The sequence below is a fragment of the Brassica napus genome, chromosome A1, assembly GCF_020379485.1.
Source record: "Brassica napus cultivar Da-Ae chromosome A1, Da-Ae, whole genome shotgun sequence".
NCBI classification, from domain to species: Eukaryota; Viridiplantae; Streptophyta; class Magnoliopsida; order Brassicales; family Brassicaceae; genus Brassica; species Brassica napus.
Genome location: NC_063434.1, coordinates 10,405,602 through 10,432,690, shown reverse-complemented (window position 1 = coordinate 10,432,690; position 27,089 = coordinate 10,405,602). Strand labels below are relative to the sequence as shown.

The 27,089-nt window shown below is 37.2% G+C and overlaps 3 protein-coding genes and 1 pseudogene across 3 annotated transcripts; 2 read left to right on the top strand and 2 right to left on the bottom strand.

The window, feature by feature from the left end:
• Positions 1 to 3,382: 3,382 nt before the first annotated feature.
• LOC106437404 lies at positions 3,383 to 4,793 on the top strand (annotated as a pseudogene).
• A 2,330-nt stretch (positions 4,794 to 7,123) lies between these two features.
• On the top strand, positions 7,124 to 9,697 carry LOC106437472. Its single transcript, XM_013878366.3, has 3 exons — positions 7,124 to 8,345; positions 8,751 to 9,009; positions 9,123 to 9,697. The coding sequence occupies exons 1-3, from the start codon at positions 7,264 to 7,266 to the stop codon at positions 9,291 to 9,293; spliced, it is 1,512 nt and encodes a 503-aa protein (XP_013733820.1). The 5' UTR covers positions 7,124 to 7,263; the 3' UTR covers positions 9,294 to 9,697.
• A 4,039-nt stretch (positions 9,698 to 13,736) lies between these two features.
• On the bottom strand, positions 13,737 to 15,884 carry LOC106437457 (beta-amylase 3, chloroplastic-like). The gene is made up of 4 exons (XM_013878350.3): positions 15,231 to 15,884; positions 14,937 to 15,147; positions 14,743 to 14,853; positions 13,737 to 14,668 (listed from the first exon to the last, which is right to left on the bottom strand). The coding sequence occupies exons 1-4, from the start codon at positions 15,761 to 15,763 to the stop codon at positions 13,874 to 13,876; spliced, it is 1,650 nt and encodes a 549-aa protein (XP_013733804.1). The 5' UTR covers positions 15,764 to 15,884; the 3' UTR covers positions 13,737 to 13,873.
• Positions 15,885 to 19,236: 3,352 nt separating this feature from the next.
• On the bottom strand, positions 19,237 to 20,945 carry LOC106437479 (ras-related protein RABB1c). Its single transcript, XM_013878371.3, has 5 exons — positions 20,703 to 20,945; positions 20,358 to 20,497; positions 20,196 to 20,278; positions 19,775 to 19,979; positions 19,237 to 19,582 (listed from the first exon to the last, which is right to left on the bottom strand). Exons 1-5 carry the CDS (start codon positions 20,746 to 20,748, stop codon positions 19,421 to 19,423), a joined length of 636 nt encoding a protein of 211 aa, XP_013733825.1. The 5' UTR covers positions 20,749 to 20,945; the 3' UTR covers positions 19,237 to 19,420.
• Positions 20,946 to 27,089: the final 6,144 nt, after the last annotated feature.

Below are 27,089 nucleotides of genomic sequence, written 5' to 3'. Positions count from 1 at the left end.
AAACGGCCGATCTGTGATCATGAATCTAATTAAGTCAAGAGTCATGACACGGTTAATATATTCCTGATTGAATTGATGACCGTTTCTCTTATTTCAAAACTCTATTTGTTAATTGCGATTTTTGTATTACCATACCAATTCAGATCCTTTAACTGTTGAATTCATACTTTAGAGTTTATTATTAATTAAGGTCTATTATTTATAAATATGATGTATGATTATAAATATAGGGAGTTGAAATCCCATCTTAATCCATTAAAAATCGTCGTTGGACTTTTTCTTGTTTAGGTACCAGTCTATGAGTAAAGTTTTTCAATTTCATTGTTAAATTGTAGGAGTAATGTTTAAGGCCTTTGTTATTTTTATAATAAGATTATTAATTCGGAAGTTGCCTTTATGACCTTACTTGGACTTATCTTAATGTCTTTAATCCATACAAAACATATAACATAACTATCTGATGACACATATGGTTCTACTTCTTAACTTTTAATATATATGCAGATTTTGTTCTTATCAGGGATATAAACTAAAAAGTCACTTTACCTTTCAGGCTTTTCACAAATCCAAATATCACCTTGCTATCTATGCTTGGGCGGCAAGATGACAATACTATATTTCATTAATTAAGGTCTTTATTAGAATGGTTGAATAGAAATACAATTCTATTAATTACTAGTCAAAATATGCGAAATCGCCAGTCTTCTATTATTCTACATATATTATTAAGTTTTTTTAACATCATGTTAATAATAGGTTTGATGTGTTATGTTTGATTAACAATATAAGTAGTATAACTGTGTAATTAAAAACATGAAAATTGTGATGTTTGTCATGGCAGCCACGTAGAAGCAGACTGCACAAGTCAAATTCCTTGTATTAGTCACAATTCAACAAAAACATCTAGATAAATTCTCTTGCCACTTTTACAAGTTACTAGAGTCTTTGTCCGCGCTACGCGCGGAAAATGGGGGTTGAAGAAATTATTAAATAACGTTTTTTAATATTATTAAGAATTTATTTGCTAAGTTCAATTATGTTTTGTTTGGAAGTTGACATTTTCTATAAGTTTTTGACATAGTTGGATGGATTAAAATGTCAGGAAATAGATGATAATAAATTAGTTTAAAGGAAGAAAAACAGATGAGAAAATATTTTGTTGGAGTCAAGCAGAATGAAAGATATTGAGGAACAATAATGTTTTTAGGTTGAAAAGAATTGTACACCATAAAGGTCACACTTATCAAAGCCACCTATGCGATCAAGTTTGATAACTCAATTAGTTATGAAAAGATACCGTGAAGAATATATTATTTTATCAGTTACAAAAAAAAGAATATATTATTATAATTCACTTAAACTTACAATCATAAAACTTTGGTTTGAACGCTGGTAGATTGCATATCTGGTGGACTACGAAATACATTCATAATTTAAAATGGTATGATTTTGAATAAAGAAATACTATATCTTAGGAGTCATGACACACCTTTTGGTTTGTTGCGTGATCCGAGTGGACGTCCTCTTTTTCTTTTTATGTGTGTTCCCTGTAGAAGTTTGGAAACAAAAAATTTTAGGTGTTAAAATTATTTTATTTTTTTTGCAAAAGAGCTTGATTTTTTTTTTGAGGAGTTGGTTGCATTGTTATCCTATCGCGATGGAATAGGGAATGGATGCTTGTGCATGGTCGGATTAGTAAATATTTTAAAGTTTTTTGTTTTGTCGAATAAGTATATTTATGAATTTGGCTACTTAACGGGAGTTAGGGGATTTGGGGTTTAAGTAGCAGAATATTGGCATTATGTAATATTGACATGGCTATTAATATTGATGACACATTGTATAGCTAAATATGACATATATAATTATATTTAATGTTAATTTATAATTTTGGTTAAGGTAATAACTCATATATTACAATTCATGTTGATATTGTTTTTTTAGTAAATTTTCAAATTATGATAATAATTCATACATCATCACTAAAATAAATATATTCGAATATGATAATCAATTTCGAAATATTGTTTTGTTTTAATATAATTATACAAATTCATAACAAAACTTAAAAAAAAAAATTATATACTTAAATAAATACTTAATCGTTAAATCTTTAGTATTTTATATATCAACAATTTTAAAAAATTAGTTTTAATTTTTGATAACTATACAATTATTTATACAAATTTATTTATTATAAGTAACCAAAATAGATAGATAGAAAAATCTATCTAAGTCTAAGATTTTAGATATATACATATATATTCTTAAAATAATTTCAGAAAACAAATCTATTTTTATTTTAAGTTTAGTTAATTTATATTTAGTTAATTCAATTATATGTAGTTAAAACAAATACTAAAATATGATTCTTGGTATAGCATACAAATAATTCAATGAAAAAAATAATCTATGATTTTTCAAAAATTGATTACTAACCTTCTTTAGTTTTATCAGATTTGTCGAGAGCAGCTTCACCCCATCTATAGTGAAATTCTTAATTTTGTAGTTTGTATGTAATTATACTACAATATATTTTATTTTCTATTTTATTAGGTTATCAAAACGATATATGAGTTATGTATTTAAAAAATATTTTCATCGATTATATGGTTGTTGTGTTTTCAGGAATTTCCAATTTACGTTCCTTCAAGACTTTTGATCTTAAGTTTTGCAAGGCTTTTGAATTTTTTTAGAACAATACGACTTATCATTCGAAATTGGAAGATGCAATTATTATTATTTACTTACGAATTCTGTCAGCAATTTGTTATAAGAAGAATTCACCAGCTATACTCTTCAGCCATTTGATCCCTATTTTAGTAATTCGAATGAGTTAAAATTTTATAATATCTGAGGAGACAAAAAATTGGGTGAAAGCCATTTGTATTATAATTTTTTGTGAAGGTGACATTAAGTTTGGTTATTAAAAATATATGAATTATTTTCAATTCCATTACAAAAGACATTACTCTGTACATATGTCAGGTTCAATATAAAAGAAAGATCATGTGGGTGGAGATTATTATATTTTTCTATATAATACTACGTACCTGCAGTTTTCAAAGGGGATGTAGGAGGTGGGTTCTCCATTCCTTTCATATCTGGACCTTAGAAGAAAACCAATTGTCAGATAGAGAGCCATATTAAGATTTGTATTCTTTTGGCTTGTAAAAGAATTTCTTATACTTGCGTAGTCTTTTGGAGTAGTGCTTTGGTTAGAGCTTGGTAGATAGTTCCTATGGTGATTTCACTATTGATTTTGGTGATATGAAACAGAAAGCTAGGTTTTTCTGTAGTGTTTTTAGGTATAGTGTCTTTCCACTTTTTCTTATGACGAAACCTTGGAAATTTAATTCTCTCGGAGGAAGGTTGAAGAAGGATGTTAATGGTTAAGATATGAAAATATTTTTTTTTTACGTTATTGGAAGAAAATAACATTTACTCTCTTGGGTTTGACTTGTTCTATAAGGCCTTAATTTATGCTATTCAATACTTCTGTTAATTCTTTTATTTTAGTTTTTTAAAATATTTGGAAATGAGATTATTCTTGTGGTTAATTGATAGATTCTGCTGCTTTTACGTGAAAATCTATATTATCAGTATAGATTGTCTTCTTACCTTCTCTGCATGATCTCATGAGCAAGTTCTTTCGCACCATTGACTGGTATTATTCCATTTTCACAAAGACTACGTAAAACCCCATTTTCACAAAGACTGGTATTATTCCATTACATGTCTTCTACACCAAGACTTAGCCTTTACTTCCGTTACCGTTACTCCTCTTCTCAGCCACTATATACGCCGCTCCTTTCCCTCTCCCCAACCCCATCTCCAACCATCTCCCCCGTCCCACGCACCTCCCCCACTCCCCCTCGCACATCCTCCACCTCCCCACTCGACCCAAAGCAGCTCAAAGCCTTCGAATCCCTCAACATCCCCACCCTCAAGAACCCCTGCGACCACCACCACTCCTCCTCCTCCAAAAAACCCCCCACCACCGTCGTAACCTGCGACACCGGCTCCCCATTCCGCCTCGTCACCTCCCTCTCCTTCACAAACTGCTCCTCCGATCTCTCCATCTCCTCCACAGCCCTCAAAGCCCTTTCCCCTCCCTCACCTCCCTCTCTTTCCACAACTGCCCTTCCCTCTCCGCTCCCCCTCACCTCCCGGACTCGCTCCACTCCTTCTCCGCCGTCTCCTCCTTCCCCCGCCTCTCGGGACTCTCCCTCGCTCGCCTCGTCAACCTCACCGACATCACTGTCTCCTCCGTCCCTGTCTCCACCTCGGGGCTATTCGTCATCCTCGGGAACATGCACGACATCGTCTCCCTCACCATCTCCCACGCCAATCTCTCCGGGAACATCCCAAAATCCTTCCACTCGAATCTCACATTCATCGACTTATCGGATAATCTCATCAAAGGACCAATACCCACTTCGATTACTCTCCTCTCCAGCCTCAAAGCTTTAAACTTGTCGTCGAACTTGATCTCCGGCGAGATACCCGACAGCATCGGGAGTCGAAAATTGAATGTGTGAAAGTGAATCGATGAGAACTCAGCCGAGAAGGTTTCAAGCCGAGAAGACGAAGTGGGGAGGAGAAGAGACGGCGTGGATCCATAGTAGGATTGGAAGCTCTTTTTGAATTGGGCTAATTGCTTTTTATTCGAACTGGGCTAATAACACTCTCTTGACCCACTGTCGTTGGGCATTTTTCACTTAATATAGGTACATTAGAAACAGAAGCCCAAAATTTTAATTGAAATGTTCTGATTGGCTAAATTTAATAAGTGACGTGGATAGCTTTAGAAGGCTTTATTAGTTCCTTTTAGTATAGTACTAGAGATTTTTTCCGCGCTTCGCGCGGATTGTGTCTTATAAATTTATTTTATTTATAATATTATTTGTCGGTTTTTTTATATTAATTTTTTGTTTTTTCAATGTCAGTTTTTCTTAATTTAAATTTATATGTTTATAATTTTTCATTTTTCTTGTTGTAGATGGAGAATTATAGTTTTATTGATAGTTTTTGTATGTTACATAAACTTTTTGAAATTTTAAAATAATATTATATATAGTATAATTAACACATTAAAGAAGATAAACATATTTAGGCACATTTTACACAGGTTTTATATGCATAATTTTAAACATTATATATGTATATATTATAAGTTTGAAACATGTAAATGCTTTCTAAAGCTAAATACTTGTTCTGAGTTTACATAACTTATCGAAAGTTTTATCTATTTTTAAATTCAAATCACAGAAAAAAAATATCAAAAAGTCAGTACATATGGGTTTTTTGGGCTTTTAAACAATTGGATAAAATTTGACCGAGCCAAAGATTTTCACACAATATGTTCTTTCTTCTTCAAATTGCGAAGAGCCTATAGGCACAAGAGAACTCTATTCATATAAAATTCACGTCTATGCATTTTGACAAAGAATAATTTTAACCATCTTTAATTTCGGAATGGACCATCTTCAGTCATATACACTATTTTCTCTATGATTCAAATCTTACAATTTTAATATATGTGCAGATTTTCATGTGAAAAAGCACGCACGCCATTTATCATTCAACCTATTACTTTTTCTAAAATAAACACTATAATCCTCATTTGGTTAGCTCCACAAACTAATCTCTTTGGATCAGTTTACTAAAAAATATGGATACTAATGTCAGAAAAGAATATAAACACTATCAACAACAAATATTGGCACAAGACTATTTGGTTCAAGGAACATATTCCACGTAATGCGTTTATATCATGGCTGGCTTTGCGGAGAAGACTGCCAACCAAAGATCGCTTGAGGCGTTAGGGGTTAAATGTCTCAGGAACGTGTGTCCTTTGTAATCTGGAAATAGAGACTCACCATCATCTCTTCTTTGAGTGCTCTTTCTCTCGCTTGATATGAGAGCCTTTTGCTGCTGAAGTTTGGATTTCTCTTCCGGCTGATCTACACTCTGTTGCAGCCTGGATCAATCAACCTCGCGTCAACACAGATGTGCATGCTACTCTAGTCATCAAGCTCTACTTTCAGTCAGCCATCTACCTGCTGTGGAAAGAGCGTAATGCTCGTGTGTTCACAGCTGTCTTCGCACCTTCATCAGTCATCCTTGCCTCTCTCGACCGTATGATGCGTGACCGTCTCCTCTCTTACCCGGCAAGTTCTTCTTTCTCCTCTTCTCTACTTCTTTTTTATCTTTCTTGTATAAGACCTCCTTAAGGCTTTTTTTACCTTGAGTTGTTGTTGGTTGTTTTTGTTTCTTTGTTGTAATAAGTTGTTTAAAAGCAATAGTGTAACCTTTCAGAAAATGATAATTTTAACATCTTACCAAATAAAACAACAACAAATATTGACTTATTTATGTGAATATATATTTTATTTTAAATCATTTTAGTGGACGGAGAAATCACTATAATTTGTACAACAAAATTTCTTAGATTCACCTCATCATACTCACCATTTACCATTTTAATTACATAATTTTACATGAGCTTCTTCACCCTTCCCGGTTATTTTCTCTTTATTTATAACTATAATATAAAGTTATAAACTATATATTATAAATTAATAATTTATTTACCCCTTAAAGTCTAAAGATTAAAAATAGAACATAATTCAATATAGATATATGATTCTATTAATAAATTAGCAGTTACAAATTTGAAATTTTTAGAAATATCAAAAGTTGTGTTAGTTAATTATCTTCTAAATTATGTCTATTGCTAATTTTTTTATGAGAATATTTTGGTTGAGGTGGATAGTCTCAAAAGCCTTGAATTTAGTCCCTTTTATATAGTAGGATAGATTGACATATTAATGACCTAAAATAGTCTTAAATAGGAGAGAATTAATTCACCAACCTGAATCCTAAACTTTTATGCACGGCATAAATGTTTGAGCATTGAATCTCTAAGCATTTAATTTATCACACTAAAAAAAGGGGAGTCATCTGGTATCTTATCAGAATAATACTCTATGATTAGTGAGGTGAAGGATTTAACAAATCACATAAAAAACAAAACTTAATTATCAAGTGGGGACGAATGGCAAAGATGTAAATAAACCGAAACGCGAGGGACTTATTTAACCAACCCTCTCTTTACCTTAGCTTCAAAACAGAGATCCTCCTCTTCTTCATCATCATCATCATCATCATCATTTCGCGTCTTTCTGATCACAGAAACCCTAATTTCTTAAGAACCCTAATCTCGATTCCACCCTTCTTCCTTCCAGACTCTGTATGTAAATGCATCTAAAGAATTCAACTGTAGCAGAACGGCGGTTCATCGGAAAAGAAGCCGCCAGTTATCCACCTTCCTCCGATTTGGATCCGAAACCAAAGATTAAGCATCATCGCCCCCTTCAAGTACCCGAAACGCTAACCCCAGAGAAACCCACGTACCGAAGCGCCATTGGAGCAAACCCTTATAATCAATCGCAAGCCCAGAGCCATCTCACCGTTGAAATCCCAGATTCATCGTCTCCGCAAAAGAGGCCTGCAGCGGCGGCGGCTCAATCCTCTCATCCGTTTAACGATTTCCGCCGCGGAGGAGGAGGAAGCGACCGTGGAAGCTTGGGTCTTTTGTCGTTTCTCTCGTCTTCTCTTCCGTCGAATCAGAAGCTGCTCCGTCAAGTCATCCGAGTTCGTTTGATATGTTTCCACCTCCGTTTCCTGCTTCTCCTCTCCGTTCCTCCTCTCTACATCTTCTTCCTGTTAATCAGTGTCCGAGTCGTCCTCCTCTTCGTCTTCTCCATCATCGCTTTCTCGTTCATCCTCTCGATCTCTCTCAAGTTCGCTCTCCCTCACTTACCCTCGATTCGTCTCTTCATCGCTCGCTTGCTCTCCCTCAGCCCCACAAGATCCTCCTCCTCCTCGTCCTCCTCCTCCTCTCAAGAGAGGACCAAACAGGTTGTTTGGTCAATCGGGTCGAAGCCTGTTACGGAGAAGAAGACTAACTCCGGCTCTTGGGTTCAGAAGTACAGCTCTGGGGATGTGTACGAGGGAGAGTTTCTTAGGGGGAAGTGTTCAGGGAGTGGAGTTTATTACTATTCGATGAAGGGTAAGTACGAAGGAGATTGGGTTGATGGGAAGTATGATGGCTTTGGAGTTGAGACGTGGGCTAAAGGAAGTAGGTACAGAGGTCAATACAGGCAAGGGATGAGACATGGAACTGGAATCTATAGGTTTTATACAGGGGATGTGTATGCTGGTGAGTGGTCTAATGGACAGAGCCATGGATGTGGTGTGTATACCTCTGAGGATGGAAGCAGATTTGTTGGAGAGTTTAAATGGGGTGTTAAACATGGTCTTGGTCACTATTATTTCAGGTGAGATATCATCAGTTTTTTATGTTGGTTTGTTTGTTAGCTCTGTGCATTGTCTTGTCTTATTGGCTCGAACACTATTATAGTCATTTAAGTTTGTAGAAATGGTTGAGCTTTTGGGTATAAGGATGAACTTTAAAGCCACATGTTATTGATGTCTAATGGTTTTGGTAAATAACTATGGTTTCTGAAAAGTTTTGGTTCTGTCTTAGGTCCATGTATATGTTGCTAGTGGGGACGTTCTAAAAGTGTATTGCTTTCAATCATGAGTTCTTGATGATGGATTGTTAGGCGCCCCTCACCTTTTTTGTTGCTGACTTGAGCGTTGATCATAAAACAATTGCATCATCTTCCCTTTTTTTAGCGATTACCCATCTGACTTGAAAGCCATGTATGTCCCTATTGCAGGAATGGTGATACATATGCGGGAGAGTACTTTGCAGACAGGATGCATGGTTTTGGAGTGTATCTATTTGGAAACGGACATCGGTATGAAGGAGCGTGGCATGAAGGGAGAAGGCAAGGGCTTGGTATGTACACATTCAGGAACGGTGAGACACAGGCTGGGCATTGGGAAAACGGTGTTCTCAGCTGTCCTACCGAGCAGACCACCCGTCCTGATTCATCGTTTTCAATCAGTCACTCCAAGGTTCTAGACACTGTCCAGGTAGCGCCTATTAATCTTTATCTTGGAAGAATTTGTATTTTCACAATGTATCCAGTAAATGGATCACGCTTATGAGTTTTAACCCTTATCTCTTTTCTCTCTTCTGTTTACAGCAAGCAAGGAAAGCAGCTGAGAAAGCACGTGAAGTAGTGAAAGTGGAAGAGAGAGTAAACAGAGCAGTGATGGTCGCAAACCGAGCAGCTAATGCTGCTAGAGTTGCTGCTACAAAGGCTGTTCAAACCCAAACATATTACAGTAGTGGCGGCGGCGATGATCCCTTGTGAGTAGTTACTGTGGCAAAAGCTTTTGACATAGTCAGCAACCATGAATCTCACCTCGAACTTCTTGGATGACACGAGATAGAAAGACGTCTAGAGAAGAGACTCAAAAATTTGCATCTACGTTGAGATTTTTGTGAAGGTAAACGAACCACTTGGAACCAATGTCGAGATCTCATAAGTAAATAAATAATAGATCTGGGCTACGGAGCAAGGCTATACAGGTTTCCTCCCACTTCTTTTAGACTTGTTTTTATAAGCAAGGCTGGTTTTATAAACTGTACATAGAGGTTGTTGAAGAGTAAGCAATGTGTGTTAACAATAGATCGTTGTAACCCAATGTAAGAGAAGCAACAAAACATTGTCTTCTTGTTACAAAAACGTGTGAAAATAACATCTCTTCCCACTAAGATTGCTTTTAATAGAAAAAATGACATGAGAAATCCAGATTTGAATCAACTTCACAAACCCCCAACAAAGATAATATAGAAATCTGACAGTTATTATAGATATGAATTGATCCTGTACAAAACTGACATTAAATAAACTTATCCTTGAAAGTATTAAACTTTTACCAAATTCTGTTTTTTTTTTATGTATACACAAGAAACCCAGATTGATTGATTGATATAACATTGTAAGGGACAAAAAAAATGCGTACTGTTTGAGATATCTTTATTCTTTATTATCCACCGGGTGAGAATCTACACTAGAGAAGCCTCCTCAACCTTATCACTGATCTTACTTCTGACAAAAGTTTTGTCACAAAACCCACATAAAGGTCAATTCCTGAGTGTAACAAAAGATCTTTGTAACCCATGTAAGAGAAGAAGCAACAAAACATTTGTCCAGCGTGTGAAAACAACACCTCTTCCTAGTACATTTCTTTCAAAATAGAAAATGACATGAAAATCCAGATATGGATCAACTTGACAGAACCCAACAAGATATAATGTACAATGAACTGACAGTATATTGTCAATGACGAGGTTCAACTACAAGTAAGACTGGACGAACAACAGAAGAAAGCAAATCACAAGCATCCTTAACTTTTCCGCAAATCCTTGCAGCTCACTTCAAGTTCAATCTTAGGAGGTGTTACAAAAAAGAAGTTAGCTCAGAAACAAATTAAGGTCCCCAAGACAGAGCCACGCCCCTTTTCTCCAACTCCCCTTCCTTTACTTCATAGAGCAACTTGATTGCGTTATCTATTGAGAGAGCATGCAATGAATTATGTAGTTTCTGAAACTTGTCTCTTGCTTCCTCTTCATCAATCAGATTCTCTTTTAGCTCCTCAGGGAGTAAGGCCAGCGCACTTGGAAAGGGTCAAACAAACAATTAAGTTTCATCATCCATACTTACATACTTGGCAAGCAACAGTGGGCAGCTGAAGTTACCTCGAAACACATCTGTCAAAACCAAAATGATAACCCTCAAGAACAGATTCCTTGAACCCAATGTTTAAATTCTCCTCCTCCAAACCACCAGCCTCTTTCCCAGCAAAAATCTAGGCTAGAGCAAGAAAAGAAACCAAGACGATTTCGCACTTGTCAGTCCATACATTATTAGGCTAGGAATATTATCGAACCAGGGGTTTAGGATTACAACATAACGTAACATCATGAACAAACGAAAAAGAGAGCCAAAAAGAAAATCTGAAACTGTTAAGGAGAAACCTTCAGATGACAGCATCGTTAGTTAGTTACTTTTGATTTAGTGAGAGAGAGAACTTGGAGAGAATTAGTAATAATGGAGCAGTGAAGGATGAATTTGCAATTTCTAATTAAAAAAAGTGTACATTTTATTTTTGATTTAACGCATGAAGTTTAAAATGGGGACTGTTCTCAAATATTGGCACATGCCCATCATATGATTTTCTCCTGCAATTAATTCTAAGGAGAAATGACCGAAAAATTACCATAAAAGAGATGCAGAAATCCAAATGGCGGCAATCTACGGCTTATTCTCCATCGTCTTCTGCATTTATCACTAGCTCCGTATTATCCATTTCTCGTTTCTCCTCTTTCCATTCCGTCGAGAAAAGAGCTTGGCGGTTTGATCGAAGAACTCCGTCGCCGATTCTTCTTCTCCTCCTCCCCCATTCATTAGTTAGGTACTCCAATTGATTCGAAGATGGAAGCTCTTTGTTTCGATTTCGATTGTTGCCACTTACAATTTCCATAATGTTGATAATAATTTCTTGCACTTTGTTCCGAGAAGCAATTGTTGTATAAGCCATGATGTGTTCTCATATGAAAAATTTAGCAAACAATTCAATTCATAAGAAATGCATATTGATCGAGGATCAGGATAAGAAGAGGATTGTAAGAAAAAAATTTGCATATTATAATGAGATGAGAGAGTTCGAAGATGAAAATTTCATAGCATACATAGTCATATAAAATGTTGTACATCATCTTCTCTTTCTGAAAATTCTAAAGCTTTAACACTATACTGCTTTGTTCTCACTCTCTATTGTTTATTATTCATACCACACTATATATGTACCTACGGATAACAACAATAGATTTTATACTTCAAAATTAATATGAAAACATCATAGATGTAAATAACTGGTGAAAAGAGCGTTCAAAGAAGAGAAGAGCAGTCACATTTCACAAATTGGATAAGCACACTGAAAAAAACATTGCATCAAATTGAGAATACAAGCAGGTAATTGTAAAAACAGTCCTCAAAATTAAAACATAATTAAGAAACATACCCCATAATTTTTATTAGTAGATGTATTTATATGAATGTAAAAACAAAAAAATGTGTAATGAAAAAAATGCAGACTTACATATAGTTGGGAAATTCTCTGGCCATTCCCTATCGGCAAATGAGAATCGAGTGCGTTTGTTTCCAAGGAAACTGAATGCACCGCCCATTTTTGTTGTGGTATGGAAAGGATAGAAAAAGAAGAATAACGAGTGTGTTAGTAGATGTATTTATAGTGGCGGAAAACTAGGTTATGGAAAGGATATAATAATATGACTAATAAATAAAAACTCAAATCAAATCATTCTCGACCATAACATCTTCCTTCATTCCAATAACTCAGACGATCCCCAACTTCTTCAGGTACATATAGCTAGGTAATCCAATTGTTTTGAAAAGCTCTTTGTTTCAATTTCAATTGTTGTCGATTACGATTTCCAGGATGTTGGTAATAATTTCTTGCGCTTTGCTCTGATGAGCAATTGTTGTACAAACAATGATGTGTTCTCATATGAAAAATTTACCAGACAATTCAGTTCACAAGAAATGCATATTGATCGAGGATCGGGAAAAGAGGAGGATTGTAAGAGAGAAAAATAGCATATTATAATGAGACGAGAGTTTGAAGATGAAAATTTTATAGCATAAGTATACATCATCTTTTCTTTCTGCACATTCTAAAAGATTTAAACAGTATGCTGCTTTGTTATTTATTATTCATATCACACTATATGTGTACCTATGTGGAGTGGAAATTTTACACTAAAGAAGCTTCTTCAACCTTCCTGCTTTTTCTGACAAACCCAACATAAAGGTCACTTCCTGTAGTGTCTTCCTCAGATAATTGTCTCCTCCTCCCATCACCACCACCTTCCTTCATCTTCTTCACAAACTCCACCAACTGCTGCCAAAATTAATATGAAAACATCATAGATGTAAATAACTGGTGAAAAGAGCGTTCAAAGAAGAGAAGAGAAGAGCAGTCACATTTCACAAATTGGATAAGCACACTGAAAAAAACATTGTATCAAATTGAGAATACAAGCAGGTAATTGTAAAAACAGTCCTCAAAATTAAAACATAATTAAGAAACAGACCCCATAATTTTTATTAATAAATGTATTTATATGAATGTAAAAACAAAATAAAATGTGTAATGAAAAAAATGCAGACTTACATATAGTTGAGAAATTCTCTAGTCATTCTTTATCGGCAAATGAGAATCGAGTGCGTTTGTTTCCAAGAAAACTGAATGCACCGCCCATTTTTGTTGTGCTATGGAAACGATAGAAAGAGAAGAATAACGAGTGTGTTAGTAGATGTATTTATAGTGGCGAAAAACTAGGTTATTGTTAATGAGTCTTAGGCGGACTCATATAATAATATGACTAATAAATAAAAACTCAACTCAAATCATTCTCGACCAGAACATCTTTCTTCATTCCAATAACTCAAACGATCCACATCTTCTTCAGGTACATATAGCTAGGTAATCCAATTGATTTGAAAAGCTCTTTGTTTCAATTTCAATTGTTGTCAATTACGATTTCCAGAATGTTGGTAATAATTTCTTGAGCTTTGCTCTGATGAGCAATTGTTGTACAAACAATGATGTGTTCTCATATGAAAAATTTACCAAACAATTCAGTTCACAAGAAATGCATATTGATCGAGGATCGGGAAAAGAGGAGGATTGTAAGAGAAACAAATAGCATATTATAAAGAGATGAGAGTTTGAAGATGAAAATTTTATAACATAAGTGTACATCATCTTTTCTTTCTGCACATTCTAAAAGCTTTAACAGTATACTGTTTTGTTGTTTATTATTCATACCACACTATATGTGTACCTATGTAGAGTGGAAATTTTACACTAGGGAAACTTCTTCAACCTTCCTGCTTTTTCTGACAAACCCAACATAAAGGTCACTTCCTGTAGTGTCTTCTTCAGATAATTGTCTCCTCCTCCCATCACCACCACCTTCCTTCATCTTCTTCACAAACTCCACCAACTGCTGCCAATTTTGACCCTCAAACAACCTCTTGTTCATTCTCAGGTACGTAAACGCTGTCAACCCGTTTCCCGAATCCGACCTATTCGTTGCAACCACCTGTCCGAACGCGCTCGAGTCGTATCTCTCTAACGCATTCTCCCCCGCTAGGTCTGTTCCAGCCTGCCTCGTCGCGCTCTGCACTTGCTTAACCAGACCTTCCGGCGAGCAGTTCGCGTGCTCCGGTTGTTCACCGTCCTTCATCTCCATGCAGGTGAAGTTTAGGACAACGCCATGTTTGTTGAACATCTTAGCTATTGGTAGATACCCGTCGTGGTTTCTTGTGTTGTAGTATCCAGCGGTTAGCTCAGCGGCGTGTGACCTGGTGTTGTAGTGCCAGTGGATTCCGGCTACTTTTCCAGATAGCTTAGCTCCGGTTCCTTGGAAGACTCCTTTAGCTGAAGCTAGGAGCTTGTCTCCATGCTCAAGTAGCTTCCCTGAGTACCACTCCATGAAGAACTTTCCGTACTCGCTGTTCCATGTTCCGTCTCTCCTGAAAAACTCAGTGTCTTCCGGGAGGTTCTTGTACTCTCCGGCGTCATGTGGTCCACTTGTTCCCCAGTTAGTCTTCCCGACTGATTCAGCATATGCTTGAAGGGACGATCTCATATACTGCATAATCAAGAAGTATCGTGATCTTAGAACAAAGTGTTTGGATGTTCTCATCATGTCATGTCTTAACATACCTTGTCGTAGCACTGGAACTCGCCAATTCCAGGGAACCTCCATGTTCCATTGCTTTCAGGGTATGAAGGGTATCTCAATTCTCCGCAAGGTCCCATGCCCACTTGAATCTCCTGTAATAACATGATGATACAATATGATTAGGTCAATGTATAATTCTCATATGTTATATGAAGTTGATTCATGTTCTGCTTACCGCAATAACTCCTCCCATGTAATGATCGAATCTTTCACGGAAGCTCCTCATGAAATCTGAGTAGACCTGGATAGGTGTTCTTCCTCTTAAGACAGGGACAGAGTCACATCCCAAGGAGATGTACTCAGGGTTCCTTCTTCCAGATTTGTCTGTGTAGACAAGATCAGGGTTCTTGCTGATCTCTTCAAGCACCCATGGGGGCAAGGGTATACTATATTTTTTTTAAGGAGACAAACCATTAGCTAAGCTAGAAATAAAGAGACAAGATCTTATTCATTATAGGCCTTTCATTACCTGCAAGAGTCTCCAACGTTTCCTCCGCATTGATGGAAAGACATAACAACCTGAAGCTTGAGACCATGCTTCTGAACCATCTGTATAAGCTCGGCATAGCCTTCCCAGTTATACTTCATAGGTCCATCTTTCTCCACCAATCCCCACCAAGCGTCAACCATTACACCTTCCACACCAGCTCCTTTTAGAGCCATCAAACTAGCGTTCATGGCTCTTGGTTTGTTCAAGTGCCCTGACATTGTCACCGTGTCCAGCGGTAACATGACGAAAACAGGAACGCTGGAGTCGTTCTTGGGGTGTGGGTAGGAGAGAACGTGGAGCTTCTCCCATCTTTCAGTGGCTTCTTCACCTTCTGGCTTGAAGGTTTTCTCGTGAGTGAACTTCATTTCCTTAACCGAGCTCTTTGCTTGGAATTGATATGTTGGTGGCTTCATTTTGGCAAATGACATGTTGGAGGAGCTTTCATGGTTTCTTGAGCTTTTGGTATCTTTACGTTTGATTAGAGAACTTGAGGAATTTAGTGTTAACTCCATCGTTTTCTCTCTCTGTTGATCAGTTGAACAAAAAATGAGTAGAGAGAGAATAGAAATGTTGGTGTTTGAGAGAAGAGATATGTTTGTGTGTTTGAGAGAAGATGGTGCTTGTGTGTTTGCATATTATAAAGAAAACTGATTGGCTGTGATTTAAAGGACAATATTTGACTAAAACGGAGAGAAAATATCATAAAAGGTTGCTTTAGTTCCATTTTTCACATATCACATGGTTCACACACATACCAAAATGAAAAAGTGTAGATTTCACATACTACAGATTTTTAAATTCATCCGTGTATTCAAGTGTATGTAATTAAATTTATTTATCCTCATGTTTGTAAATTATTCATTTACTCACTATACTGCAATATTTATCTAATCTTGAAATTTGCTCTTGATAATATAGATAAGCTTTGAACACATGGTTCGTGTGGCTTAAAATGTTTTTTTTAAGGTCTCTTGATTTTGGTGTTCAAAAAAAAGGTCTCTTGATTTTAGTTTCAAAAAGAAGATAAGTGCAAGGAAGGATTTATTTCAGTACTAAAATCAATATCTTGTGGTGGCTGTTAACTCTGCCTTTTTTTTCTTCTCCTTGGACTTTCCTTCCTGTAAGATTTGTGTGTTTCCAACTAAGCACCAGTTCATTGCCCCATCTAATATTTTCTAACAAAAAACATTCACTGAGATTTGTTCTCATGGCCATCTTGCCTGGTTGAGCAAGTAAACTAAATTTAAATTGTTTAAAGTGACGCCAGTTTGATGCAATGAGCCCTTATCAGTATAGTGTATGTAATGCTTAATACCTGTGCCTTTGATCTTTTATAAGCCATTTGAGTTTCACATGTTCTGTTCGAAACGAGACCAGGCCGACTGCAAATAATATTGGGAATCTTTCTCTATATTTATTTTTTTCTAGCTGACTCATTTGAAAGTGACAATCTGGTCTTTATTCAGGTGACATAGATTGCGCTTTTGGCTATTTCTTCATCGAGGACAATGTTGTTGTCTTTATTCTCGTTTTTAATTCTCACCATTAGTTTTTTTGAGTGGTAGGAAATTGATCCTTATCGCTTTGGCACCTTTTGGCTTGTGCTTTTCTATTCACAAGGTTCTGGGAGTATGACGTTGGACACTGACTCAAATATGTACGCTCTCCGTATCCCAATCTAGAAAAATGTGTTGTAAATAAAACGGGGAGGGGTTATAATTTTTGAACATACATTCCCATTATCTATTATTGGTCCTTCTGTTAATTCAAAGACTAGAGTAATCTCGTGCTAATGTATCTAGATGTATATAATGTTCGGTTTCCGGTTTTGTTCGGGTAACAATGATATATGCTTGCATGTTGTGACAACACGCTTTATTGTGACTCTTTCTTTTTTTTTGACATCTATTGTGACTCTTTTTGGTATATTAAAAAGAAAACTCTACGGTAAGCATTGTTTGTTGGAAACTAATGACTATGGCATTGTTATATTGTTGAGTTGGCTTTTAATCTTTTATTAAGGGAAAAATCTTATTGTCATTTTCACTGAAATCTTTTCTTTCTTTCTTCTAGAGCAAGTAAACAAAGTTTGATACCTTTTTCTTTTATGTCCACGGAAACTTTTGAGCTTTATTATGGACCGATGGTGGAAAAAGTACAAAGCGTATGGACTTGTTCAGTGTTCACACACGCATCAGCAAGTTAGTGAGACTTCTTCCTACGTAACTTAACCCTCCCCACTATTCTTTATCTTCCTATTTCTTACTATACATAATTTCTGACTTGAATCATCAGTTTTTACTGCTTGATCCTTATCTGATCTGATTAGACTTCTCTGTCTTGGCATTAAAAACTATAGTTATAAACCATGTAAACCGTGGGATGATGACTTGTTGTATTGGCTTAACGAACTTGATTCGGTTGGTTTGTTCGTATAGGGCAAAACGCTAAACTAATCTTCGTATAAGTATGTAGCGTCTTGTGAAACATATAGTATCTAAAGACAGATTGTAATAAAGCGCCACAACCTACGACGATTTGGTTTTGGGGGTTAGGAGTTTAGACAATGGTCAAATGGTATCATCATCTAGGCTTAACTTTAAGTTGAACTTGTGAGACCTTAAGAGGGCAGAACCTTAACAGTTAAGCTTTTAGTTTGTCAAATTGTCTGTAAGATAATTTTTCTGCTTTGTATAATGTGATAACTGATAAGTGAACATCCAACAGAAATACGAGAAAACGAGTTTCTTTTAACAAAAAGCAAATACAAATATCATTTCGAATATAAATTATTACAAGATATTTTATCTCCCATTCTTCTTATGTTGAATCATTTTCAGAAAGGACAAGACATTGTTTCCCATAAAAAAAATATCCAAGGAAGATATTTCTAGTCTACATGTAGACAGAATAATGCAGAGATATTTTGTAGTTGTTTTTTTGATTCAGGAACCAACAAGAGAGGTTTTCAATATTCTGCATTGGGTAAAGCTGAACCGTTGTTGCCAGGCCGGTAACATTTGACATTGACAGTACACTGCAATAGAGACGGCCTTAAGACCAAGCAAAGCAAGCATCCGCTTGCAGCCTCAAATTTTGCAGGTTAATATAATCTTTAAAAACAGCCAATATTTTAGGAAAATATAGAAAACCAGCTTTTTTTTTTTCTTTTCGACTGCGGCCTTAAGTGAATACGTGAATCTCAGGACCGGCTCATGGACCCAACTGAATGTGATTCTCTTCTCTGCCCAAACACGTTGTGTGTAGAGAGCCAAACTCGAACTCTGGACTTATTCCAACTAGAGTACTCGACAATGATTTTACAACACCGTTTTACTCAGAATTGGATCATTGGCATGTAGCTCTTACTCTCTGAATCAGGCTGCAATAGAACCGAATGTGTGGTATCTCCAATTTTAGAACACCTTTCTATGGATTAAACGAAAGATGATCTCAAGACTGACCTCCTTTCTCAAGTGCTATATCGTAATACATAATTACGATTCTCCTTTGTCCAAGCATATCATTGTTTTTTACATTACAGTGTTGCAATCTTACGGTAACTATGCAGGGAGACAAAAACATCATCAAGTTTGATGTGTGATCACAACTCTTCCCGGCCGCAATTTTATTATGACTTAAGAGTTAAGATTCTTCTACAATGTTCCAAGTCTGCTTCAACTTTTTTCAGTGTGCTCATCTAAACACGAAAGTGATTACAATTTGGGAAATATAGATCCCCTATTTACTTCTAATAAACAAGATCTTCGACATGCTTTGTCTCTGAACTAACTTATTTAAACAGATTTTAATATTTGTATGTATATATCTTCTCTGCATCTTACCATGTACACTTCCGCCTTCGACTTGGCAAATGGATCCAAAAATATAGCCAGTTACCATTTACTCTGTGAACTAACCACATTACCGTATCTATTGCAACGCGAATGGACTACACGCCTACCTCAAATCATACACTCTTAGATAACGTAAAACACATCTTTTTAGATAAATGAATAATCAGTTTCGAAATCCACCACAACACAGTCACCAAACCGAACACCCAAAACGATTTACAAGTTCTATTGAAAAACGTAGATAATTTTTTTTTGCTTACATCATATGTGATGATTTTTTTTAACATGAGGATATAGACAACGTTCCCTATCTTAGCCGCAGCAACCTCCTCCTTGGGACGTGGATCCGTCTCTTCCACCTGATGGCCCCGGGATTCCTCCATATCCAACTTTTATTCCATAGGACTCATTCGACACATCAAACACACCATCTTGAATCTTTTTGTATATCGTTGCCGCTGTCTTTATGAAAGCCTAGCAATGATTCAAAACACACACATCAAAATCATGGTTTAGCACTTCTACTGGTGTGGGGTGTAAAAAGTGGAATCTAATTCTGGTATTCTATGTTATTCTTTCTCATATATGAACTGGAGGGGGACACGAAGGGACACAAGAGAAAGGATATGAGCGATAACATGGGGGAATGCATGGATGTTAGTGTACCTCTTCGACATTCTGAGCAGTCTTGGCAGAGGCCTCCATGAAAATAAGACCGTGCTCCTTTGCAAACTGCTCACCTTCCTCAGTGGTGACAGCCCTCCTGTGAGCAAGATCACACTTATTCCCAATGAGCATAATGGTCATATTAGCATTTGCATGCTGCCTTGCATCCTCTAACCAGCTAGCTAGATGGTTAAACGTCTCCCTCCTGCAAACAGTGTGAACAAATATTGTCAGTATCTTCACCCGCAACAGACAATTCTAGTTCTCGTTCTCTAACAGAAAAAAGAAGGAAAATTTCAACAAATACAGCCTATATCACTGTGTCAAGAAGATCATTCTCAACATCTAGCTACTACAAGTCTACAACTACACAGAAACACGATCAAGCCAATTCTTGATAACAAAAGGCAAGTGCTTTTACCTGGTGATATCGTAGACAAGCAAAGCCCCAGCAGCACCTCTATAGTAGGACCTTGTAATAGACCTAAATGATTCTTGACCAGCCTGCAAGAATAGGGGAACAAATCAAAGACCAATGATAATTTCATGAAAACGAGATTCAAAGGCTTGAGGAAGAGAGTACGGTATCCCAGATCTGGAGTTTGAGGGGCTTGTTGTCGATGGTGATCATCCTCGCCCCAAACTCAACACCGATGGTGAGATCATGCACCGGCTGAAACCTCTTGTCCGTGAACTGAAGCAGAAGGCATGATTTCCCTACTCCTGCATCATCATCATCAATCAACATCCATCATCCCTAAAAACGGTTGTTTCATCTCTCAATTTCCTAACGAACTAGATCCAGATCTATCGTTTTTTTTAGCAACAAAACACACACATCTATATATATATATAGGATCATAATGATTCGATTCCATCTCAAATCCTCCTAGTGGATTGAAAAGGAGATGAAGATGGAGGAGTTTACCAGTATCGCCGATGATGATATACTTGAAGAGGTAGGCATAAGACATGTTGAAGAAATCGAATTCTGCAGATTCTCTTTGTTTTTTCTATAAATGATGGAGGCGGTTAATTTCCAGCAAATCCAACGAAGCAATCAACCTGTTTTGTCAAAAGTTTTCTAGCGTTTCCTTATTAAATAATAGCACTGTGTGGCATTTTATTTATTTATAAAACCACATGCAGTTTCCAGATCACTGGGGTTAATTCATTGGATGAATACATTTTTCATACATAAAAGTATCGTGAAATAGGAAATCTACACGCTCCGTAGACCAATCACACAACAAAATGCAATTATAAAATAAACTAAGAGCATATTAAATGAACAAAAAATATAGGAAAACATGAAAGATAAGTAGATAACAAAGAAATCCATACACTAAAATAAAACACACTATTTTTGGGTCCATAAACTTTCTATTTTAATCTTGTTGAAAGAAATAGTCTCCATACTCTTTTGTTGCTACATTTGAGAACAAAAATGTGTTACACTAATATAAGAATAATTGATATGTAACTTGTAACAATTTAGTAACATATTTTATGCAAGATTTTAAGAAGAGGTTTATAAACTCAACTCCACCTTCTAAATAATAAAATCATAAACAGTAATCATTAAATCCTAAATTCAATGTTTAGATTATTTTTAAAAAATAATATCTAACTTATGGTATTTTAAGAAATTTTTAAAGATCTATACTATTAAAAGGGAATCATTCTTAAAAAATCTACTTATGCAAGGTTGTTTGGACCTATTAGTTAGACTAACACCATATAATTCAGCCTATTTTTAAGCAAAAGTAATATTCCATATATCAACTCATAATTTCCTTAATATACAAAAAGAGATATTATAACTAACAACAATATTTTAACTAAAGATTTTATTATTATTTTCTTAATACATAAAATAACTTAAGGAAATAGTCATAACAAACAGATTAATATTAATGTACATATTTTTAAATATTAATGTCCCATTTTAAAACTAATTTATTTATATATGTAGTAGAAAACAATATTAAATTTTGATGAAATCTTATTAAAATTTGCATTTTTTTTTATTTTTTAACTTGAATTTGCGAAAAGTGGGTTTTAATATTGAACTAGGTCCGATTTAACTCAAATTCGATTTTTAGCACAATTCAGAACCAGTTAGAAGAGCGAGTCAGGATCCGACTGGTTCGATCGTACGGTCCAATCAGATTTTCAAAATATTAGTTAATACAGTTTAATAATTAAAATATATATTTTAAATAATGAATATCTTTACTACTAAAAACATACATATCATCTTTAAATCTATTTTAAACAAATCTCACACTATAAAAAATAATGAATAATAAAAACATTAAAAGTCAATAGTTATTTTTTTGTTAAAGGGTTTTCATTAATAAAGGAGTCTAGTACATAGGCAAGTAAGCACCATTTTACATAATACAGAAGAAGGAAGAGGGATCAGAGACATCACTGATAGGAGGAGGAAACAGATTAGCTAGTAAAACCAACAATTATGGAGGGTCGAACCAGAACCTTGCAAGGCGGGGGCCTAGTGGGTGGCCGAGAGATAACAGCGCAGAGCATTTATCCCTCAGAGTTTCAGATATGTATCTCATGATACGAGCAGGTGGATGAGTTAGACCCTCATGCGAACGTCTGTTCCTCTCTTTCCAGGGCTCATATATGGAGGCCTGCCACACCTGAAGAATTCCCAATTTAACCATAGCGTCAGGATGAGCAGTAGGCAGCCACAACAAAATATCAGACCACAATAAAGGCACTGAAGACAAGCGAAATCTCCTTAGTAAGGATCGCCACACCACTGAGGAGAAAGAGCATTCGAAGAAAAGGTGATTTCGAGATTCATCACCCTCCCCGCACAGCAAACAAATGGGTTCCACGTCAACATTCCAAGATAGAAGGCGATCAAAAGTGGGGTTTCTATTGAGAATAAATAACCATGTAGTGGTCGAATGCCTAGGAATAGAGGCCTTATGCCACACCAAAGGAGCCCAGATTTTGCAAGACACCGATCTTCTGATAGCGTTGAAAATTTGCTTAGAGGAGAACTCTTTGTTTTTTGCTCCATTTACTGACCAGACTGCTTGATCCGAGCCAGCAGACAAATGCAGCTTAGAGATATAGGACAGAAGCAAAACCTGATTCTCTGATCTTGCATTAGGAAGCGCCCAACCATTACCATTGTGGAGATCTGCAACAGTTGCACTTAGAGGGATACCAAGAGAGGTATCAAAACCTAAAAAGTCTCGTAAGATGCCATATGGTGTCCAAGGATCCCACCAGAAGAAGGTTGAATCTCCATTCTTGATCTGTATACTGATAAAGGGTAAAGCTTTATGCCTCAGAGAGAGTATCGATCTGAACATCCAGGAGAACTCATAGTTCTTATCAGATAAAGCCCAGAAAGAGCTGGAGGATATGTATTTTGATCTCAGCCAGGCGACCCATAAAGAGCCTCCCTTGAAGAATATCATCCATATTAGCTTCAGGATGCATGTTTCATTGACTGACTTCAAATTTCGAAGGCCCAGACCCCCTTCAGCCTTTGGCATTGCGAGATCCTCCCAAGCCACTTTAGCTCCCGTTGATATTCCAATAGTACCATGCCATAAAAATGAACTGCAGAGACTATTTATTTTCTGCAGAACCGACTGTGGGAGTAGAAAAGCGGACATCCAGAAACCTGTGATGCCAGAGATCACAGAAGAAATAAGAGTTAATCTACCTGCCATAGTCAGAGATTTTGACGTCCAAGAACCAAGTTTCCTCTTTATCTGGAGCAGAAGGGGATCATAATCCTTCACCGAGAGTCTCTTGGAACTTAGCGGCAGACCCAGATATCTAATGGGCAGTGGCGCCCGATGCAAATTGAAGCTATCAGCAATTAACTGAAGAGTATCCTCAGGGACTCCACAGCTGAACATGGATGTTTTTTCGATATTAACTGCTAGGCCTGACATGTGTTCGAACTCCTTCAAAACCTCCAAAACACTCACCAAGGAGTCAACAGATCCTTCTAGGAATATTAAAAGATCATCGGCAAAACATAGGTGGGTAAGCTGCAAGTGAGAACAGTCATGATGATAAGCAAAGGAGCCAGCATTAGCAGCCTTATTAAGCATCAGAGAAAGGACATTCATCATCATAACAAAGAGTATAGGGGATAAAGGGTCTCCTTGGCGTAATCCAGTCTTGCCCTTGAAGTAACCTGAGGAAACCCCGTTAATGCTGACCGAGAAGGAGGGAGAGCATATGCAGGTCCTGATCCACGAGATAAACTGCTGAGGGATAAAGTATGCTTCCAGTGTACTCAAAACAAAATCCCATCGCACCGAGTCAAAAGCCTTTGCTATATCAATCTTCAGGGTGATTTTGGGGCTATCTGATAGCCTGTGATAACCCTGAACCAACTCAGATGCCAACAGGACGTTCTCTAGGAGGAGCCTATCCGCGACAAAAGCAGTTTGGTTTGGTAAAATTAGACCAGGCAGAACAGACTTTAGGCGGTCAGAAAGCAGTCTAGTGATCAGCTTGTACTGTGTATTCAAACACGCAATTGGCCTAAACTCCCTTATAGTTTCAGCTCCCGGCCGCTTGGGTAACAGAATCAGGGACGTCGCGTTTAGAGACGACGGCATGAAGCTGAGCTCAAAGAATTTTTGAACTGACGCTGTGAATTCTGATCCTAGAACTGGCCATGCACCAATGAAGAACTCTACTGGAAAACCATCTGGCCCCGGTGTTCTATTTTTTTTCATTTTAAACAGAGTACTCTGAATCAACTCCTGAGGGAAAGGTATAAGGAAATGGGTTCTTTGTTGATCAGAGCATTTCAGAACAATAAGAGCTTCCAAAAATTCTGGTAGCTTAGGACAGAAGGCACCTCTGACTGAGCACAGTATTGACTGAAAATGATTGATGGCTAGATGGTGAACCTCCTCAAGAGTACTAGTTCGAGAGCCATCAGGGTATAGCAGAAACTTAATAGCATTGCCTGAATTCCTTACTTGCGTAACCCGATGATAGAATGGAGTATTCTGATCACCATGACACATCCATTTGATCCTCGATCTCTGCATGAAAAAACTGTGCTCAGCTAGTCGAAGAGAGGACCAGATATCTCTAGCATCCAGTTCAGCCTGTATGTTAGAAGAGGAAGGATCATTTAGAGCTAGGAGTTGTTTGAAACAAAGATCCTCATATACCGCAGCTACCCGCTTTTCTATGTCGCTGTAGTTATCTTTAAGAAGAGTTTTCATCGGACGCTTCAGCTGCTTTAACTTGAAACCGAAGTCTCTGAGAGAAAGAGCCCTGCTCCCTGAAGAATCCCACACCTCTGCAACTGAATCCAGAAAGGATTGGTGCTTTAGCAGGAGATTATAAAATTTAAATGGCCTAGTACCAAATCTTGGAGGATCCGATTTGAACTTAACAAAGCAGGGGCAATGATCTGAGAACTCTGGAGCCTCGAATAAGGCATGACTAGACGGGAACTTCATAACCCAGCAACCATTTGCCAAACATCTATCGAGTTTCTTTCTCACTGGAGCTGATGGTCTGTTGTTTAACCAAGAGAATTGCGGTCCTGACCAAGATAGATCAAATAATTCCAAATCCAGCAGACAGTCACCAAAATCTCTCATGCCTCTTGTAGTTCTCACTATGTTTTCGTTCGAAGTTTCAGAGGGATGCAGGATTTCATTAAAATCCCCCATTACTAGCCAAGCTTTGTCATGAAGGCCAAATGAGACAGAAGTGTCTCTCAAAGATAACCACAGCTCATTCCTCTCCGCTTCATCATTTGAGGCATAAATGGCTGTGTAATAAAAGACCCCGCCATCCTCCAGCTCCACTTCACACATAATAGACAGGGCCGGGCCTGAATAAAGGCACATAAAGCATGTGCTTGGGGCCGTACAGATATATATATTTAAAGGGCCAATAATGATGTAAACCTTACACTAGTTTTTTTTGCTTCTGGGCCAAAATTTCTCAGGCCCGGCCCTGATAATAGATTGCAGGTCTGTATACAATACCTTGATTTTTATTGAAGGCTTATAGATAATCCAAATTTTTCCCAAGTCCGAGTGGGAGTAATTATCAATCAGTGACCAGTCTGATCCAATAGAAGACAAAATAATATGCTTGCTTGCTTCCTTAACATGAGTCTCCAAAAGCGCCCCAAAAAATATTGACCTACTATACAGCCAAGTAGATAACGGGCTATGCTTTGATGGTTCGTTTAAGCCTCTCACGTTCCAAAAAAATGTTTCTGACATAGAAATTAGTTATTTGAGTGATCGTCCTTCCAACCAAGTGAAAGGATACCACCGGAGACTGGTGAATTTCGAAGTTTGCGCTTCTTCTGCTTCCTGGTTACAGAGGCCGAAGAAGAAGGCGAGAACTCTGTTGAAAGGACTATCTTATTACCCTCAGTAGTCTCTTGATCCGAAGTATGAACCTGCAGCAGCTCAAAGTTATTTGAAGTGGTAACTGGCGTCTTGTTTGCCACCACCATGCTCCGCTGCGCTGATCTAGGGGAGACCTTGATGAAACCATCAGCATCAGGAGATATCTCCATAGATTCACTTATTACCAAGGAAGAAGAATCGGTAGCCAATTTGTCTGAGGCCAAGACCACCACGGGCTGAGCAGGAACAGAGGGAGTTACCGGATCCAGATCTTTTTGAATAGAGGAACTCGTCTCAAGACCCTTCTCCTGAATATCCTTTTGAATCTCCTTAAAGATTTGTTCCTGAGGCACAGCAACAGACTTAGAGGAGGGAGGTATTTGGCGCCATTCCTGGTTCGGGGCCGGGGAATTAGGTTTCTGAGACTTCTTAGAAGAGGGTCTGTGCTTATCCTGGTTCTTTGCACGGTGAGGAGCAGCTGGGCATAGAGATTCCTTATGCCCTCTTTCCCCACATAAGGAGCATAGCGGGGGCAGCCAAGGATAGATTACATTTAGAAGAAGGATGCTACCATCTTCGCATTCAAGTTCAATCTCTGCCGGTAGGGGCTTGGTAAGGTCCACAATAACTTTGACCTCCGCAGAAGAGATACTAGTGAAAGGCTTAGAATCAACTACTTTCCCCAGTGGAACACAGACGTTACTTAGACCCTCCGGAGTGATTAAATCAAAGGGAACATTGTTGATTGTCGCCCAAACAGGAGCTTTATCCAGAGAAGGCGGGTTTGTGCAGAATTCTGATTTCCATTTTGTAACGAAAAACGGGGAGTCACCCACTCTCCATAGCTCGTGCTGCAAGATACGGTTACGAAGCACTGGAGAAGGGATGTAAAAAAGATAGGCGTTCTTAGACAGATG

What these genes read in the sequence shown, in the direction of transcription:
- LOC106437457 (XM_013878350.3), bottom strand. Translation starts at nt 15,763, where the DNA reads ATGGAGTTAACACTAAATTCCTCAAGTTCTCTAATCAAACGTAAAGAT. An exon ending in AACGTTGGAGACTCTTGCAG is followed by an intron (nt 15,148 to 15,230) that starts GTAATGAAAGGC and finishes AAAAAAATATAG; the next exon opens with TATACCCTTGCCCCCATGGG. An exon ending in AGTTCCAGTGCTACGACAAG is followed by an intron (nt 14,669 to 14,742) that starts GTATGTTAAGAC and finishes TTGATTATGCAG; the next exon opens with TATATGAGATCGTCCCTTCA.
- LOC106437479 (XM_013878371.3), bottom strand. Translation starts at nt 20,748, where the DNA reads ATGTCTTATGCCTACCTCTTCAAGTATATCATCATCGGCGATACTG. An exon ending in TATCATCATCGGCGATACTG is followed by an intron (nt 20,498 to 20,702) that starts GTAAACTCCTCC and finishes ATGATGATGCAG; the next exon opens with GAGTAGGGAAATCATGCCTT. An exon ending in AACTCCAGATCTGGGATACC is followed by an intron (nt 20,279 to 20,357) that starts GTACTCTCTTCC and finishes CTATTCTTGCAG; the next exon opens with GCTGGTCAAGAATCATTTAG.
- LOC106437472 (XM_013878366.3), top strand. Translation starts at nt 7,264, where the DNA reads ATGCATCTAAAGAATTCAACTGTAGCAGAACGGCGGTTCATCGGAAAA. An exon ending in CTTGGTCACTATTATTTCAG is followed by an intron (nt 8,346 to 8,750) that starts GTGAGATATCAT and finishes TCCCTATTGCAG; the next exon opens with GAATGGTGATACATATGCGG. An exon ending in AGGTTCTAGACACTGTCCAG is followed by an intron (nt 9,010 to 9,122) that starts GTAGCGCCTATT and finishes TTCTGTTTACAG; the next exon opens with CAAGCAAGGAAAGCAGCTGA.